This window comes from Varanus komodoensis, unplaced genomic scaffold (assembly GCF_004798865.1).
Source record: "Varanus komodoensis strain SLA01 unplaced genomic scaffold, ASM479886v1 scaffold32, whole genome shotgun sequence".
In the NCBI taxonomy this organism is placed as follows: domain Eukaryota; kingdom Metazoa; phylum Chordata; class Lepidosauria; order Squamata; family Varanidae; genus Varanus; species Varanus komodoensis.
The window spans coordinates 2,036,772-2,052,899 of NW_025335798.1; the positions used below are offsets into that span (position 1 = coordinate 2,036,772).

Sequence of the window (16,128 nt, forward strand, 5' to 3'; positions counted from 1 at the left end):
CAGCAAGGGTTGCCTACAGCTAGTCTAACCAAAGAATCCTAGGAGCAGTTTTTGAACTTTTTAGGACTGCTGCCTGGCCCACAGCTTGGGAAACTTGAGATCACTCTTGCTTAATCAGTTTGGTTATATGGTAGTTTGAACAGGCAAGGTCTAAATAGATAAATCTAGAGGTTACTGATACACAATTTCCTGCTTGCTCCTGTAATAGGCAAAGATGCCAGAGCGAGGTCTCCGGTAATTAAGCTTGGGTTTTGTTTTTGACCCTCTTGGTAAAGAGTTTTCTTTCTTCCCCTATGAATACATGGGTTTCACTGACTGTGTCAGTTCAAGGGGAATGATTCTTGCATTCTGCCCCTTCCTAGCCCAGCAGGGAGGAGGGAGTGGGTAGTCCTCTGTTGTGGGGAGGGCCTCTCCCTACCCTTTGCAATCCCCCATTACTCACAGGCGATCATTGACTAGCACTTTGATAACAAAGCCTTTGGCCTCCCTTGTCAGTCCTGTGAACATGCTCTCCTCAAATGCCACGTTGTAGTTGCGGATGTTCATGAGTGTTGTCTTGTCGTTCTCACCCACAAATGGGGAGATCCCTGTGAGACTGGGAGTGGAAACAGTCAGGAAAGCTTCATCAGGCTCCCAGCAGGCATGTTTGGGACAACCTCCCTTCCACCCTCGTGCCTGCCCAGTGAGCACAGCTATAAACAGCGGAGCAGGCAAATTGACCGGGAAAGCTCTTTAAGGTTCCCCAAGGCACAGTTGTTCCCCTGGGGACAGTGAGGCCTGGCTCTGTGGAGGACTGAATGGGCCCCTGTTGTGTTGGAGCATAGCAGGGTGGGATAATCACTGAGGACAAGGAAGGGCCTTGGCTTTGCTCGCTGTGCCACCCATTCAGTGTGCATGGTGCAGTATGTGGGGGATGCAAAGATCCTGAGAAGTCCTAGCCCAGCTTCCCAAAACTGAGGCTTACCTTAGATATGTGATGACTCCTACTGGCCTGTAAAAGAGAGGAGAGAGAAAATTTCAGTGCTCTGAGAGCGCATCTCTAGGGCCAAGTTGTATGGCCCAAGCAGCATCTCTGCTTGGTGACCTAGAGAAGATGGCAAATGAGATAAGATGCCCCTGACCAGCAAATGGTGTGGGTCCATGAGCTCAGAGGGAGCCCAGAATGCCAGTCCATTCTTATATCTGGATGTAAGGCTAGCCTTAGGGGTAGGCACTGCTAGGTACCAGTTAAGGCCTGGACCACTATAGAGAGCTCACTGCCTCTGGAGCCTCCTGTTCCTGATTCCCGTTGCCTGTTCTCTTTTAAGCATCCAAGCAATGACCAAAATTAGGAGATGGAGCACCAGCCTGACTCCTGGGCTCTTATGCAGATTGGGCCCAGAGGGAGAGGGCAGGCAAGTGCACTTCAGTGGCTCAGAGAAGACACGGCACCATGACGAAGTATCTCTCAAACCCCAGAGCCAGCACTGCCTGCATTGTTCAGATTCGCCAATGCGCTTGAAGAGGTGAACCCAACTCAGAGTCTGGGACGCATTGCTGCTGTGTGCCTGCTGTTTTTCATGCAAGCAGGTAGTGAAAAGCCTAAGCCTGGCACAAATACGATTCAGTGCCTTTCTTTCCTGGGCATCCTTCAGCCCCAGAACAAAGCCACAGTGGTGACCACATGCCCTGTTCCCCGAATGTGCCCAGCGCTCAAGCTCAGGATTCCCCTTCAGCTGCCTGTGTTCAGGGATGCCTTCCAGGTCTGCACAGACTTGCATTGCCTCATGTTGGCACTTCTGCTTACCAGACATCAGTGACGCCGGAGACAGGGCTCTGGCTGACGATCTCAGGGCCTACAAATTCGGGTGTGCCGTACTTGCAGTACTGTGGCTCATCTGGAGTCAGCTCCTGGGCGTTGCCAAAGTCGCAGATCCTCACCTGATCACTGCCTGGTTCAGCCAGCAACAAGTTTTCAGGCTGCAGGGGGGCATACAGTGGAGAGGCATTTAAGGAGGTGCATCGGCAAAAACTGTTGCTTTGGAAAAAGGAGCTCACAACTGTGGCACGTTCAGAAGTGCTGCAGATACTAACCACACATAGCCATAACGGCCGCAGATTTGTCGGCAGGAATCTCTTCTCCAGAGAATTACATGCAGCCAACATTGCTTCGTTTGTCCCACTGAACTTACGGCTGATAAAAGTGTATGTCTAAAAGTATGAAGTTTACAAGAACAAGGGAAACCACTTCCTCCACAGACAAATTTCACTGTAGTTAATCTCCATTGTTGCGTAGTAGGAGAAAGGGTCTCAGATTACTGCTGCTTTTTGCTTTTTCACCTCCTGCTTGAGACAAGAGCTCTGCAAGCCTAAAACACTTTCTTGGCAAGCCACCTTCCATCTGCTTGCCAATATGCTTGAACAGTTTGAGTTTCTACAGGGGTCAAAGATGCTCCAAGACAGATGGACGCATTCCCTGCCTCGAGGAACAACCAGCTGACCCTTCATGTTCCCTTCCAAATCCAATTTAAGCTATCACTTTTCATCTTATCCTTGCCTTTCACAGCCCTTGAATGCCCCCTGCAGCCTACACCCCAACCCAATGGATAGCTACAAATGAGTGGTGTGATTTCACAGCTGGATCCAGGTTGCTGCCATATTTATTTATTTATTTATTTATTAAAACATTTTTATGCCGCCCCATTCGCCGAAGCCTCGGGGCGGCTTACAACATAGATAAAACAATAAGTTAAAATATCCATATAAAATAATCTTAATTAAAACACACATTATAAAATAAGCCGCCCTGGCCAGATAAAATTCAATTGTATTTAGCATTTAAAATGTTGCTTAAATAAAAAGGTCTTAGCCTGGCGCCGAAAAACAAATAACGACGGCGCCAGGCGGACCTCTCTGGGGAGCGCATTCCATAACTTAGGCGCCACCGCTGAGAAAGCTAGGGTCTGCTTGTATGTGCAGTTGTTCTGTGAACCTCATTGAAGTTACTGTATTCAGGGGCTACACTGTCCCTAGGACTCTCAGCCAGCCACCCCAACATATCCTCCACTCCTTCAGTTCCCACAGTGATGATGAAAGTAGATTCTGTTTGAGAATATTTTGTGAATACTCAAAGGTTTGAGAGCAGGACCTCAGGACCAAGGGTCAAATCTGGTCCTCTGGGCATCCCGATCCCTCCCTCCAAGTTTCCTCTATCTGCCCCCAGTGCCCTTCCCATGCTCCACCCCACACTTTCCCCCAGCTACTGATCTTTCCCCCAACTACTGGTGGTTTTCCTGGCTTTTGTGCATGGATGCAATGCTTCTCTTCAGGCTTAGTTACTGGAAGTCAGAACCTTAAGCTAAAATATTGTCTGTTTTGCAAAAGGTCATGGCTCTTAGGCTACCCTTAATTCAGCAAAAACGGATGTTTCAAGTATAGTGGGAATCACTGCACCTCTTTGATAACAGCTTAATTAAATAGGCCAATTGCTGGATGTTCAATGCTGTGAATGCATTTCTTCTTCCTGTGCTTTGGCAATGCCCAATAGCAGCTTCTTTGAGGAAGGAGGTAATAATTCAGGTAAATTTTGTGATAGGAAGTTCTTTAAAATTCAAGGAATTACATGTTCTTTGGAATTACCTACCCAACTTTTGAATTTTATTGCAACGTCAATATAACTAGATTTCCCAAGCCCTTTTGACAGGTAGAAGACTAGTATTACAACTCAGGGAGGATAAACAGCTGCCTTAGACATAATTTACATATGAATAAATATATGGATATCTGCAGTGTCTTTGTTGAAGTCCAGGGAGAAATACAGGGAGGGAGAGATACACAGGCAAAATGTTTTGCTGGAACTCTCCTGTGTTTTGCCAGTAATTTGTACCTGTCCTTTCCTACTTATCATTCTTATGGAGGCATGAACCATGTGTTACAATTTCTAATGGATAAGTGTTTTTGTATTGTCCAGTCTCCCACCATGCTGGCAAAAGCACAAGAGACACAACCAGTACCTTTCAGTGTCTCTGCATCTGCGATGGCAGCTTTCACTAAAAATTATTCCACTTCGCTGAGGATCATATTAGCCACTTATGGAACTGCACTGTGCTATAACTTCAGCCTAGCAGGATTGTGGTCCTGTGCAAAAGAAGGGGCAGGCTCCAACACAGCTGAGCCAAATGCTCAGACAATATCAATAAGCCCCAGAGATAGAATGCAGGCATGCCAGGATATACTAACCTTAATGTCAAGATGCAAGATGCCCTGATGGTGAAGGTATCTGATTCCCTCCAGGACCTGCCGCATGTAGGAGCGGATCTGTAGGGATGGTAACCCAGGGATAAACTCAGAGGCAACAAGGCTTCCAGTTGGCTTCCCATGCAAAGAATGGGGGAAACCAGAGCTCCAGTTCTTACCCTGTCATGGACCTGGTATGAGGTGACATCAGTAATACAAATGACACCCAGCTCTACCTTTCCATTTCATCAAATTCAGCTGAATCCATGGAAGTGTTGAGCTGCTGTTCAGGATTAGGAACAGACCAGAGAATGACAAGCAAAGTGAAGCTCAGTCCAGACAAGGCAGAGGTGATGATGGCAAGTGGTTCCTCTGACCTAGGAAGTGGTGTTCGGCCTGTTCTAGGTATCACTGCACTCCCTCTGAAGGATCAGATTCACAGCCTGAGGGTGCTCTTAGATCCAGCCTGGTCTCTGGAGCCCCAAGTAGCCTTTGTAGCACAAAGCACCTTTCACCAGCTGAGGATGGAGTACCAGTTGCAGCACAAATCAAACTGTTCATTGTACCCTTCAAAAACCCAAGAAGACCCAGGCACTGGGAGCTTGAAGGACCACCTTCTCCCACACAAACCAATGCAAGCATAAGACTCTCCCTCTGAAACCCTTCTCCAGATCTCCCCACCAATGGAATGAGGTGACCAGAAATGGGGTCTTTTCAGTCATGTCTCCCTGCCTTTGGAGCTCTCTCCCCAGGGAGGGTCCCAGACTGCAACTTACCTCAGATTCGCTCACGGAGGATTTCCTTGCTATGCGCTCCAGCAGTTCATCTCCAGTGCAGCTATATAGTCTGTCAAGGGAAACAATGTAAGAAGATGCAGTAGCAGGTACCTATGGCAGAGGGCACTCTCCAGCATTCTAAATTATAGGTCTCCTGGACTGTCAGAGCCATCCATTCCACTGCAAACAAACAAACAAACAAACCCTACCACAACAACCCACAACAATTGCCTACTGCTCATCTCACCAACTCTCAGAACCAGGTTCCACAAATGGAGGAGGAAGGATACAGCTCCATGACAATGATGAGGGCATTCCTCTTTTCAAAGGCATCATGGAAGTAGACAATGTGTTCATGGTCCAGCTGCGCCAGGATGCCGAGCTCACGACGGGCTGATTTCTTGGCTTTGGCACGGCATGGGATGAACTTGGCAGCAAAGGCCAAACCTGAGCTTTTCTGGGTCACTCGTCGCACATAAGAGAAGGCCCCCCTGGGAGACACAGTGCAAGTCATCAAGGGAGACATGACCCAACCATCTTCCTTGTTCCTTCCTTTGCTTTCCTTAGTCATGGTCACCCAGCTCTGAACTCAGCCCAGCCAGTCAAGGGATGATCAAGATCAGAAAGTCATAGGAGGTCATAGGCATTATCTAGAAAAGAACAGGTCCAGCCCCTGATATTGGGCGGTCTTCAGTAGGAATTGTTCATAAAATTTGACCTGAGAGAGAACCCTACACAGAAAGGTTCCTCTCCAATGTGTCTTTTCATTGTTAGCAAAACTAGTGTGGGGTAGTATTTAAGAGCACTGGATGGGGACTCAGCAATCTGGGTTCTAGTCCCTGCTCTGTCATGGAGCCACCTGGGTGACATTGGGCCAGTGACAGACTCTCCGCCCACCTTACCTCACAGGGTTGTTGTTGTGGGGAAAATATTGAAAGTAGGAAGAGGAAAAATATATAAGCTACTTTGAGTTCTTTGAAAAGAAAAAAGGTGGGATATACACCTGAGAAATAAATACATAAATACATAAATGTAAATAAAGGAGAGACTCTGTCACAGTGGAACACAAGTAGCCACAAACAGCAGTTCTATTGCTAGGGCAAATTACAGTGGGCCAGTTGGAGGACACTGCACTGTCACCAAAGGGGAGTTCTAGAAGTGAGACAAGGCAGCATATTAGGGGTATCATGAAATAACAAACTGTGATATCATTTGATTTATTATCATGATATTTGTACTACCCGAAACAGGGAGAAGCGTTTGCCAGGTCTCATCCCTCTGGTACCAAAACAACCTGGCTTGCTTTGGCTACTATGCACCTTAGCTTGGAGGGCACGGGGGCATCACTTGTTGCTCAGCCTCGGACAGCAAAATGTCATGGGCTGGCCCTGCCACGTGAGACTTTGCTGAAGTTCAGGAATAAGAAGTAAGGACAAGAGAAGCCCAGCTTCTCTCTGTGCCCTTCCCTATTTGAGGGTGAGACGTGATTGCTTCCAGTCCAGTTCTCCCAGTACATAAGCAAAACTGGAGAATGAGCAAGGCCCCAGCAATGCTTCTGCAAGTGCTGCGGCGTGGCTGGAGAGTCTATCTGTCCAGCACCAACAACGAACTGCATCCCCTGGAAGCCTGGCCCTGATCAACCCATGAGTGAATCCACGCTTGTAGAACCCACACTAATTCTGGCACACTCCTTTCTTTGTCGGATGCTTGCTTCCCACTTCCCTTGTGGGCCCCCTCCACAAAGAAAAAGCCCCAGCTGACTTCTCTCACTGAGGATGTTTCCCTGCTTTCCTCACCGGCCAAGCTCCTCATGGATATCATAATATTCGGCCAGGCGGCGGGCTGTGTGTGATTCTTCCTCTGCTCGGGCAGCGTCGGCATCAGGCACAGCTGGAGAACAACAAGCGACAGAAGTGGCAAGGAAGGAGAGGAGTGTGTTTGTTTGCAGCCCAAGCCCATGACTCCCCCCGGCCCCATTTCTCTTCTGTCCCCCTTTGAGCTTCAACCCCACAAGTGTCACATTCTTTTTGAGTTGCCTCACAGACCAAAAACTCCCCATGACTTAGATCAGGATGGCATGGATCATCGTTTGGGAATCTATTAGTAAGTATGTTTGGGCTTGAGCCAGGAACCTCATAGACTGGGGCTCAAACTGCCTCAGGACGGGGCATAGCCCAGAGGCAAAGCATGAAGAAGGTCCCCGGTGCAATCCCTGGCATCTCCAGGTAGAGCTGGAAGAGACTTTTATCTGAGACTGTGGAGCACTGCTGCCAAGTAGCATGTGGACAGTACCAAGCTACACGGTTCAGTGGTCTAACTCAGTTCACATGTAAGAACAGCCCTGAGTAACAATTGAATATGGGTTTAGCATGGGAGAGTATGGATTGTCACTGAACTGTCATTACATGCAAACCCTGCATTATGGTTTAACTACAGGCAGTTAACTATAACCAAGTTAAGAGAGCCTATGATTTGTTACTGGGTTATGAACTCTGGGTTGCTTGTGGTTAACAATCCATAGTTATGCCATAGTACTGGATTCACACATAGAAAACCCCATGATCCAACAACAACCCACAATTCAATGGTAACCCACACTCAGCCTGTATTCTGGGTTGTCCTTACAGGTGAACTAGGCAGTTTCTGCTGTTCTTCCTTCAGCTGAGTTCTAGTTTAGTGGGCCACCTGGATCTGCAAGGTGTAGAGGTGTGGAAATACCGTGATAGCAAACAACCCTTGCTTTGGCCAGGATCACCAGCAATGCTGCAGTGGCTTGTCCTTTTGCCCTTGCAAAGTTACAGGAGCAGAATCTTCTGCCTGCTTCACTAAAGCCTCCAGGTTCAGCAACAGACCTCAGGCACACTGGGCTGGACAGCACAAGCTCTGGGAGCACTGAGAACTCTAGCATTGCCCTGACACCCATCATGGCTCCAGTAGCCAGCATGGCCTGGCCTGTGCAGTGCCCAGCGTGGCCTACAAGCAAGTGCCTGGTGGCTCTTACGGCTAGCAAGGCGGCACATACCTGCACGAACAACCAGCTCCGCCTTACAAGACACCTCTCCAGCCAGGTTGCGTGCTGTACACGTGTAGACCCCGCTGTCCTGCTCTGTGGTGTTCAGCACAACGAGCGAGCATTCGCTCTCCTCGTACACAAAGCTCAGGTGGTTGCTTTCCGTCAGGAGCACTTCATCCTGTGAGGTACGTGTTATGCAGGCAAAGTACTTGCAAACATTGGACTAGGCCAGCTTGACAGATGTGTTGGACCACAACTCCCAGCATCCCCAGGCAGCATGACCTATTGGTCACACCTCAGCCCTCCCCCAATGCCACCGCCACACTGGCCATCATCCCCCACCCCCCAAATAGTTGTTTCCTGAGGAGTCTGCACTTCACTGCTTGGGCTTGGGCTGACTCTCTAAAGCTGGCCTCTTCTTCTAGCCCGCGTGGCTCTCCAGGGGGCCTGCTGCCCTTTGAATCACCCTGAGAGGAACCTCAAGGCAAGTTGGAGGGCGGTGGGCTGCTTCAAAGAGCCCCGCCATCCATTCTCCCCGCAGAGCATTTGCCTAAGGGGGGACTGGCTGGCAGGGGTTTCCTTAGCACCTGGCACACTGCAGCCTCAGGTCAGGAGCCACCTGGGACCCTCTTGGTGGGGGAGGGGAAGCACACAATTCACCTTTCTGCCTTCCTTCCTGTCTTCACTGCCGCCTGAGCAGGGAATTCACCCCGCCTCATAGAAGGGCTGGCCTTGCAACAGTGTGGCTCTCCGAATCAAAGCAGGGAAGGCACTTCTAAGCACTTAGCCACTCAGACACTCCTGATTTGAGCCATGCCAGATGAAGGAAGCCTACACTGAATTAAATCTGAGGGGCATCAGCTGAGTTCCCAAAGGAGCATGGCTGGCACAGGATGGGCCCCAGGGGTTAAAACTGAGAGCCCCCGACAGGGAGGGCACAGCCAGCAGCCCAAGTAGCCTTCTAGGGGAAACTTAAGGACTTTCTTCAATCACAGGCGAGCCCAGCAGTCCTCCCAGACCTGGGCCCACACTTACCTTGTACCACATGATGTCTGGAAGGGGTTTGGCCTCCACCACCACAGCAAACTGCGGTGTCTCACCTATCCCGACTTCAATGTCTTCCATGATCGATTCAAAGCGGGGTGCCTCTGGGGATGGAAACACACACTCTGTTGAAGCAGAGTTAAGCCCATTCCACTCCAACAAACCAGAAAAATGTCATGGCCCAGCCTGCTGGAGGAGCTGCCGACCTTGCTCCCCCCACCCCGCCTCTCGGAAAGGCCTTCTCCTCTCTTCACTCTCTGGTATTGTGACTTACAATTTGCATGAAAGTCTCAGGTCTGTCCCAACTTGCAGGAGCAAGAAGCTCTGCAAACAGACTGCTGTACCCCCATGATGCATGGCACCCCCAAATTGTGGGAATGGGTTGAAGAGAACTCTATCCTGGCCTTCCCCAACTTCTTGCCTACTGGCTGATGTCTGAGGGATGCTGGGTGGGGGAGGGCTCTTCTAGCCCAGTAACACCACAGTAACAGAAGGATATAGGGCACGGTCCTCAGGGACTGAGGATGAAGGTGGAGCTTGTGGGGCATTGTGCGTGTCCCATACCTGCCAGCTCCAAGCTGATGAAGCAGTGGTCATATCCATGCTGGTTGCTCACCTCGCAGGTCATTTCCCCCACATCCCCCTTGCCCACCCGAAGGAATCGCAAGGAGTGTTGGTCATCATCAGGCATGCTCATCTCCCAGCGGGGGTCACCATCCTTCAGCACCACACCAGCCCTGAGAGTTATGAGGAAGAAGCACGTGTGATATGAGGTTATGGATCCCCACCTCACACCCTGCAGTTGAACCTTTCCACATTTCACAGTACGGGTTGTCCACCATGATGCCGTGCCAATTGCCTTCATGGCTTCCAGCTGCCCCAGAGGACAGAGGCCTGGCCAACTGTCCCTAAGGCTTCCTATCAAAGCCAGGGGCCTCAGCAGCAAGTATGCAACTACTGTCTCTTGAAACTAAGCCCCCTGTTGAGAAACCCCGCATATTTCATGAATACTTCTTTCTTGCACTGCTTGGAAACAAAAGCACCAGCAGCAAAATAACTTCTAAATGAAGTTATAAAATATAAAACAATTCTCCATACATTGTCTCAGTTAAAAAATGGTGATGATGGCTGTCTTACCCAGCTTTGTTTCTCAAACCCCTCAGGACAACTTCACTCCCCCGCCTCCGTTGCATAACTGAGCTGTTTTAATCACAGTATCTCTTAAAAGTGTGCAAACCAATTGTAAAGTGATGTCTCAGATACGTATCCACAAAGGAGCCAAGACTCCCTGATGAGTGTATGAAAAAGTATGGTGCTATACTGGTATTGGAATCAAATTGTCAATTAAATTACACTTAGTGGCAAATCCATGTGAGAAAAGGCCCTTTGACTGTGAGTGCTTTGCAGGCATAATGATACTCAAATTTCTGATAATGTTATAATAACTCACACTGTGCTGAAAGAATGTGGCAGGCTATGAAGAAGCAAAGTAATTATGATATGGAAGTAAGTCAGAAACTCAGCTGGGAGGCCTCTGTAGGACAGGTCCCTTTCTTGCCTTCCCACTGAATCTCTTTCCCCAAAAGCATATAACAACTGATCTGCCAAACTCAGTATCTTCTCAACACGGCTACCATCTGGGAGTCTGCCCTGCAACTTGCCAGCAGGGTTGTGAGCTGCATTTAAGAGTATAAGTTGGCAGCTGCCCTACCTCCTCCAGGTGACAGCAACCTCCACGTGGTTGAGGGTCACCGTGATGCAGGCTGGCTGTCCCTCCACTGCATACACCACATCCAGTTTGTCCAAGATGACAGGGGCCTCTTCCAGGTAAGGACCTGCAAGTATAGGCACCATAGCAAGCAGGATCAGGCCAAGGAGGTCAGTCCGCTGCTCTAGACCTCCAATGGGCTAGGAGGGCTGGGGCTGGAGAGAGAGAAGGTCTAGTTCTGAGCAGCTGGGTTAGAGTCCCTTAAGCCATATCAAGCAGAATTCCTTGTGGGGCTCATTCTAGAGGCCATTCCCATGCATTATCTGACTTGTACCCAGACACTGAGCCCTGAGTCATATCCCTGAGCATTATGTATGTGATCTAATACAGGGTCACAGGTCAACTTTTCCTGCAACACCTCTATTCATCTCTAAGGTCCATTGTCACAGAGAAATCCACTGAAAGTCATGGAGAGAGAATCCATGGAGGAGGCACTGCCAGATCCAAAGTCCTTCCTGGATCACAGTGGTAGGACAGGAGAGGTGGGGCTGGAGGAAAAAATAAGAACACACCCCTGAAATACACCTTCTGCCATTAACACCACCTGAGCACCGGCGGCAGAGCATCAGGGTGCTGGTGATTTCTGTCTCCGCAATAAGGATGCTTGTGAAGGTGAATTTTCTTTTCCATGGGCAAAGAGGGAAATCCACTCTGTCTTACATTCCCTGGGAGACCCTCCTACAGTCTATTGGATTGCAGCCTTGGAAGTTTTCATGAGGGGGCAAGTGCGTGGCTTGCATTTGTAAAGTATGGTGCCATAATGACATTAGAATCAATTTGTCAACTTCAAACAGAAGATCCCTGTAAGGCCTAAATTGCAACCGTGCAAAAAAGGAAACACACAATTCCCACAGTTTGCACACTAATCAGAATGTCAAAAGAAAATGCCATATTCCAACACTGATCAGAAAGCAATCATCTTTTGGAAGACCCTTTCCTGCCTAAACAGGGTGATATGCAAAATTTCCCCTGTTCCATTTGTTGATTTCTGACACACAGAATGTTGAAGAACATTGTTTATTTTCTTTTTCTAGGTTTGGACACTCTAAAGGAAATTTTTAAAAGTGTTTGTTTGTTTGGAAATGTATATGCTCCCTTTCAGGATGAACCCCTCCTAAGGCAGCTTGCAACCATCATTAAAACAATATGAAACAAGTTTGAAAATGCTTATCAAAGAATCTAATTATAAAACTAAAAACAGCAGCACATTAAAAGCCCAGCATAATGCTTTTAGTAAAATTGAAACAGAAACAAAAAAGGTTTGAAGGTCTTTTTAAAGCCAACAAGGAGGAGGCTATGCATATTCCTGAAAGAGAAAGTTCTAGAGACATGGAGCCACACCTGAAAGGCCCTAGTGTCCACCAGTCTGCCAAACCTTTCAAATATCCAAGCCCAGTGTAGGAACAAGTCCATGAGGCTTTGATGCAACTGTTAACATCGGCTTTACTGGCTTGAAAGGAAAACCTACTATGCTCCAGTTATAGTGGTTATTGCAGGTTTAGAACATCTTGTTACTTTTTTCTCATATAAGACTCCCAGAGTTGCAGAGAAACTCAAAGGGCTTATGAAATGTCAGAAACGTTACATTTCACAAAGGAGCAATCACAAAGAAGCCGGAGGTGGCAAGCAGTTCCCTCAGAGAGAAAACACGCTTGCCTTTTTTTTCTTGCCATGATCTCTGGAGAAACTATGACTTCAAATAGATTGGGCTTTTAAGTTTTGGAACTGGGTCTTCAGTAGACCTGGCAGACAGGTATAACCCCAGTCTAGAAAGGAGCGAAGTGTTAAACATGCTTCTAGGTCAGAGTTAAGCAGCCTGATGTCCTCCAGATAATTTGGACTGAAACTTCCACCATTCCTGCCCATTGGCCATGCAGGCTGGGGTTGATAGGTATTACAGTCCCAAGTAGCTAGAGGGCCATAGCCATGTTCCCTACCCTCATGCCCAGCCTTTCCCACCTCCCCTTTTCCTGCTCTGGAGCCATCTTACCACGGTCAAGGAGCTGCACAGGCTCCGTAGGAGGAGAGGGCTTGCTGTTGGCCTTGGCTGTGGCTGTGAGTACACGGAACATGTACCGGATGCCCTTCTTTAGAGACAGAATGGTGTAGCTGGTCTGACGCACACCTGTGGCACACACGGTCCAGTGGCTGCTACCCAGCACCTGCTGCTGAAGGGTATAGGTCATGGTGGCAGGGTCTGAGAAGAGGAGAAGAAAGAAGTTCCAGCAGCAGGCCAGTGGGCTATGAATGTCCATGCCAGGCTGGTCTGCCCCATGCCTCCATGTTAGCATTTCAGGAGTCACGAGACAGAGGCGTACCTTCAAGGCACTGAGATACAGCTGTCTATGGAAGAAGCTAGAAGATAACTGTCCGCTGTATGATCTCTTCCATTAAGCTAATTAAAACATTTAGGTTACTGTGAATTTGGTCAAAACAAGTAGTTTGTAGTCCGTATGATCTGCTTGAAGTACATGGACAACACTTGATGAAATCTTTAGGTAGTGGGGAAAAAATTCTGGGAGTTAGCTTTATTGTCCTCCTTCAAAGCCGGAAAAAAAACTATGCAAAACAATAACCATTATGCCAGGCATTTCACAAAAAAATAGGCTTGGCACAGATTTATTTAGTCTGGATTATTGCTATGGGCCATCAGGTCCAGTTTTTCTTGGTAGAGATATTGGGGGATAGGTAGAGTGGATACAGCCTTGTTAATGAGTAGTCAGTGCTAAGAGAAAGACATTTTCCTCAAAAATTGTGCGATGCTGTCATGCACCCTTGTCTGCCAGCACCATGCAGAGCGAGTGGGCTGCAGAAGACGTCAGTGGCAGCTGTCAGTTAGCGGAGGCTTCATTTGCCACCAAAGCACCAGATTGTGTAACAGCCTGCCCAGCGACAACTCACAGTCTGTTCTGCGGAGAAAACCAGTTTGTGTGGAATGTCAAGCACTCTCTCAGATCACCTTGCCTTATAGAGGTGCAGAATCTGGGGGCTCCGCATTTCAAGACCCCTGCTTGGCACCTTCAAAAGTTGCCTTCTTCACAGCCCAGTCTCCTCCTGACTTGCCTCCCCTGTTCTGCTTACCAATAGCTGAATCCAGCCACTTGGGCTTGTTCCATTTCAGCGTGACAGCTCGGCCTGTGACAGCAGCGATGGTGGGTGGCCCATCAGGGGGGGTGGGCACCACATCTGCAAGAGACAAAGCATAGAGACTGAGCAACGGGGGCAAGGAGAGAGCTATGCCCTGTGTTTGGGGCAGAATCACCTTTGCCTCTTCACCAGAGGCTCTCAGTTGTTTTTTTAATTAGTGAGTGCTTATGCTGCTTTTCTGAGGAGTTCTATGACCCCAGCAATACAACACAGTCTCCCACATAAAGGTCTGGGAAATGGAGCCCTGAGATGCATTTAAAATGTCCATGGCTGCATTCCGTGCTCCATAGGAAGATAGCTCAGTGGTTGACTGATCTGGAACAGGCCTTGTCTGCAGACCTTTTCACACATTACAGTATCAAGAGCAAGCTTGCCCATAATTTGTAATGTGTGAACGAGACAAATAAATGTTTGGAAATTAGTGGACTAATACAGTTTTAATCATCAGAGACCTAGGATTGCCTGCAGCTCCCTGCTGGGTGTGTGTTTCTGCTGTGGCAGCGGCTGTTGTATATCCAAAGCTTTCTGGGTGGTATAGTTAGTGGTTAACCCACTGCTGTGCTGCTGGGTAATATGTGAAACAGCCCTGAACATTTCAGATGCATCTGAGGCATTCTAGCGACCTTTGGGCAGCAGCTGTAATTGGGAATTACTTCCCTGGAAGGAAGCTCCACAGAACATAGTGGGATTCACATCTGAGCAGATGTAAATAGGATCGTGTTTTGTGTCTCCAGCTAGGGTCCCTTATAGAAGACAGTCAGAGCAAAGAGGCAGTGACACTCATGTCCTGCTCTGGGCACTCTGTTTGCATGTCCATCCCAGCCTGAGGGAGGTGACACCATGCTGCTGCAGAGGGTATTCCACTGCAGTAAGAAGGTGCATGCTTAGGCCAGAGTTTGCCAACCTGGTGCCCTCCAGATGTGTTGGCCTACACCTCCCATCATTCCCTGCCAGCACAGCTGGTAGCTGAAAAGGAACTCTTTCCCCAGTGCTTCCCATCCTTACCTGTGACATAGAGGTGCGCATAGCATGTGGCCTTGCCCACTTTGTTGGCGATGACACTTTTGTAGACTCCGGCATGAGCGTGGCTGACAGAGATGAAGACCAAGCGATGCACATCCTTGTCTGCAAAGGACAAAGGAGGATGCAGGAGCGGAAGGAAGAGGGATTGGGTTTCCATCTTTCAAAAAGGAGCAGCTGATCAGGGCAGGAACGCAGTGAAACTGGCATGCTTTCGGGAAACAAGAGACGTGATGTGCCATGTGTGTTTATGTATGGGGCGGTGAAACCTGCCAGGTGCAGTCGTAAGGATGTTCTGACTTACATAGGTTGGTCATAGGTGAGGGCCAAAGTTAGGGATAGGCGGAATCAGAGGCGGTGTGTCTGCGTACCCCAGTTGCTGGAGCGCTTCAGCAGCAGCGAGCGAGCCGTTTGTGGGCTCCGGCAGGCAGCTGGCTAACCTTTGTGTGAACAGAGCATTAGACCAGATGAGCCCTTGGCCCAATCCAGCAGAGCTGCTCCTCTGCTCTTCAGAGCAACAGCCTGCCCTTGCACCCAGAGCCACAGTGCTCTCAGCTGTCACTGATCCTGCCACGAGGCAAGACGCTGCAGCAGGGTCGGGCAGTAGATTTTGAATGGCAGAAAGAGACCGACCGAGCTACTCTCACTTGGGCACAGACTACTGCATAAGCCCCATCAAGGATGTCTGGAAGCGACACGAACTCAAGCTCCTGTTCATGCCAGTGGGGCTTCTGCCGCAGAACTTCCCAGTGGATCACTCACATGCCGATCTGTGAAGGGAAGAGTGGGAGCCGGGGGGGATTCCCTGCTCCCACCAATGCATTTCGGGCTGGGCCTGCCATCGCTGAACTGTCTGCGGTGAGGAAGGGTTCGGTGCTACCCTGACCCCAGCGGCTGTTTTCATATCAGGCTTGGTGCTCCAGGAAGGCATGCTCAGCCCCCTGCTGTGGCCGACACATCTGGCCCCTGCAGCTTGCCTCTGCCAACTGCTCACTCGCCTGCCCTTTTGCACTAGGCCACAGGGAGGGGCATCGCGGGGGCCAGGAGCAACAGCTGAGGACAAAGCTAAGAAGGAGCTGGCAGGTCCTTTGATGGCCCCAGAGCCATCAAAACCCTAGAACCATGAAATCCCGCTCCCGTATATG

At 49.1% G+C, this 16,128-nt stretch overlaps 1 protein-coding gene across 4 annotated transcripts in view; it reads right to left on the reverse strand.

The window, feature by feature from the left end:
* The window catches only part of SPEG (striated muscle enriched protein kinase), a 119,780-nt gene that overhangs the window by 21,007 nt on the left and 82,645 nt on the right, over positions 1-16,128 (reverse strand). For 3 of the 4 annotated variants that reach the window (XM_044437968.1, XM_044437970.1, XM_044437971.1), the window contains exons 14-27: positions 14,969-15,088; positions 13,898-14,002; positions 12,807-13,013; positions 10,760-10,883; positions 9,613-9,785; positions 9,040-9,152; positions 8,014-8,182; positions 6,788-6,881; positions 5,282-5,482; positions 4,992-5,052; positions 4,219-4,296; positions 1,787-1,959; positions 965-991; positions 443-595 (exon numbers count right to left, since the gene is read on the reverse strand). In XM_044437968.1, the coding sequence (XP_044293903.1) occupies positions 443-595; positions 965-991; positions 1,787-1,959; positions 4,219-4,296; positions 4,992-5,052; positions 5,282-5,482; positions 6,788-6,881; positions 8,014-8,182; positions 9,040-9,152; positions 9,613-9,785; positions 10,760-10,883; positions 12,807-13,013; positions 13,898-14,002; positions 14,969-15,088 (1,798 nt within the window). The remainder of the gene's footprint in view (positions 1-442; positions 596-964; positions 992-1,786; positions 1,960-4,218; positions 4,297-4,991; positions 5,053-5,281; positions 5,483-6,787; positions 6,882-8,013; positions 8,183-9,039; positions 9,153-9,612; positions 9,786-10,759; positions 10,884-12,806; positions 13,014-13,897; positions 14,003-14,968; positions 15,089-16,128) is intronic. The other variant, XM_044437969.1, reaches the window with a different exon arrangement.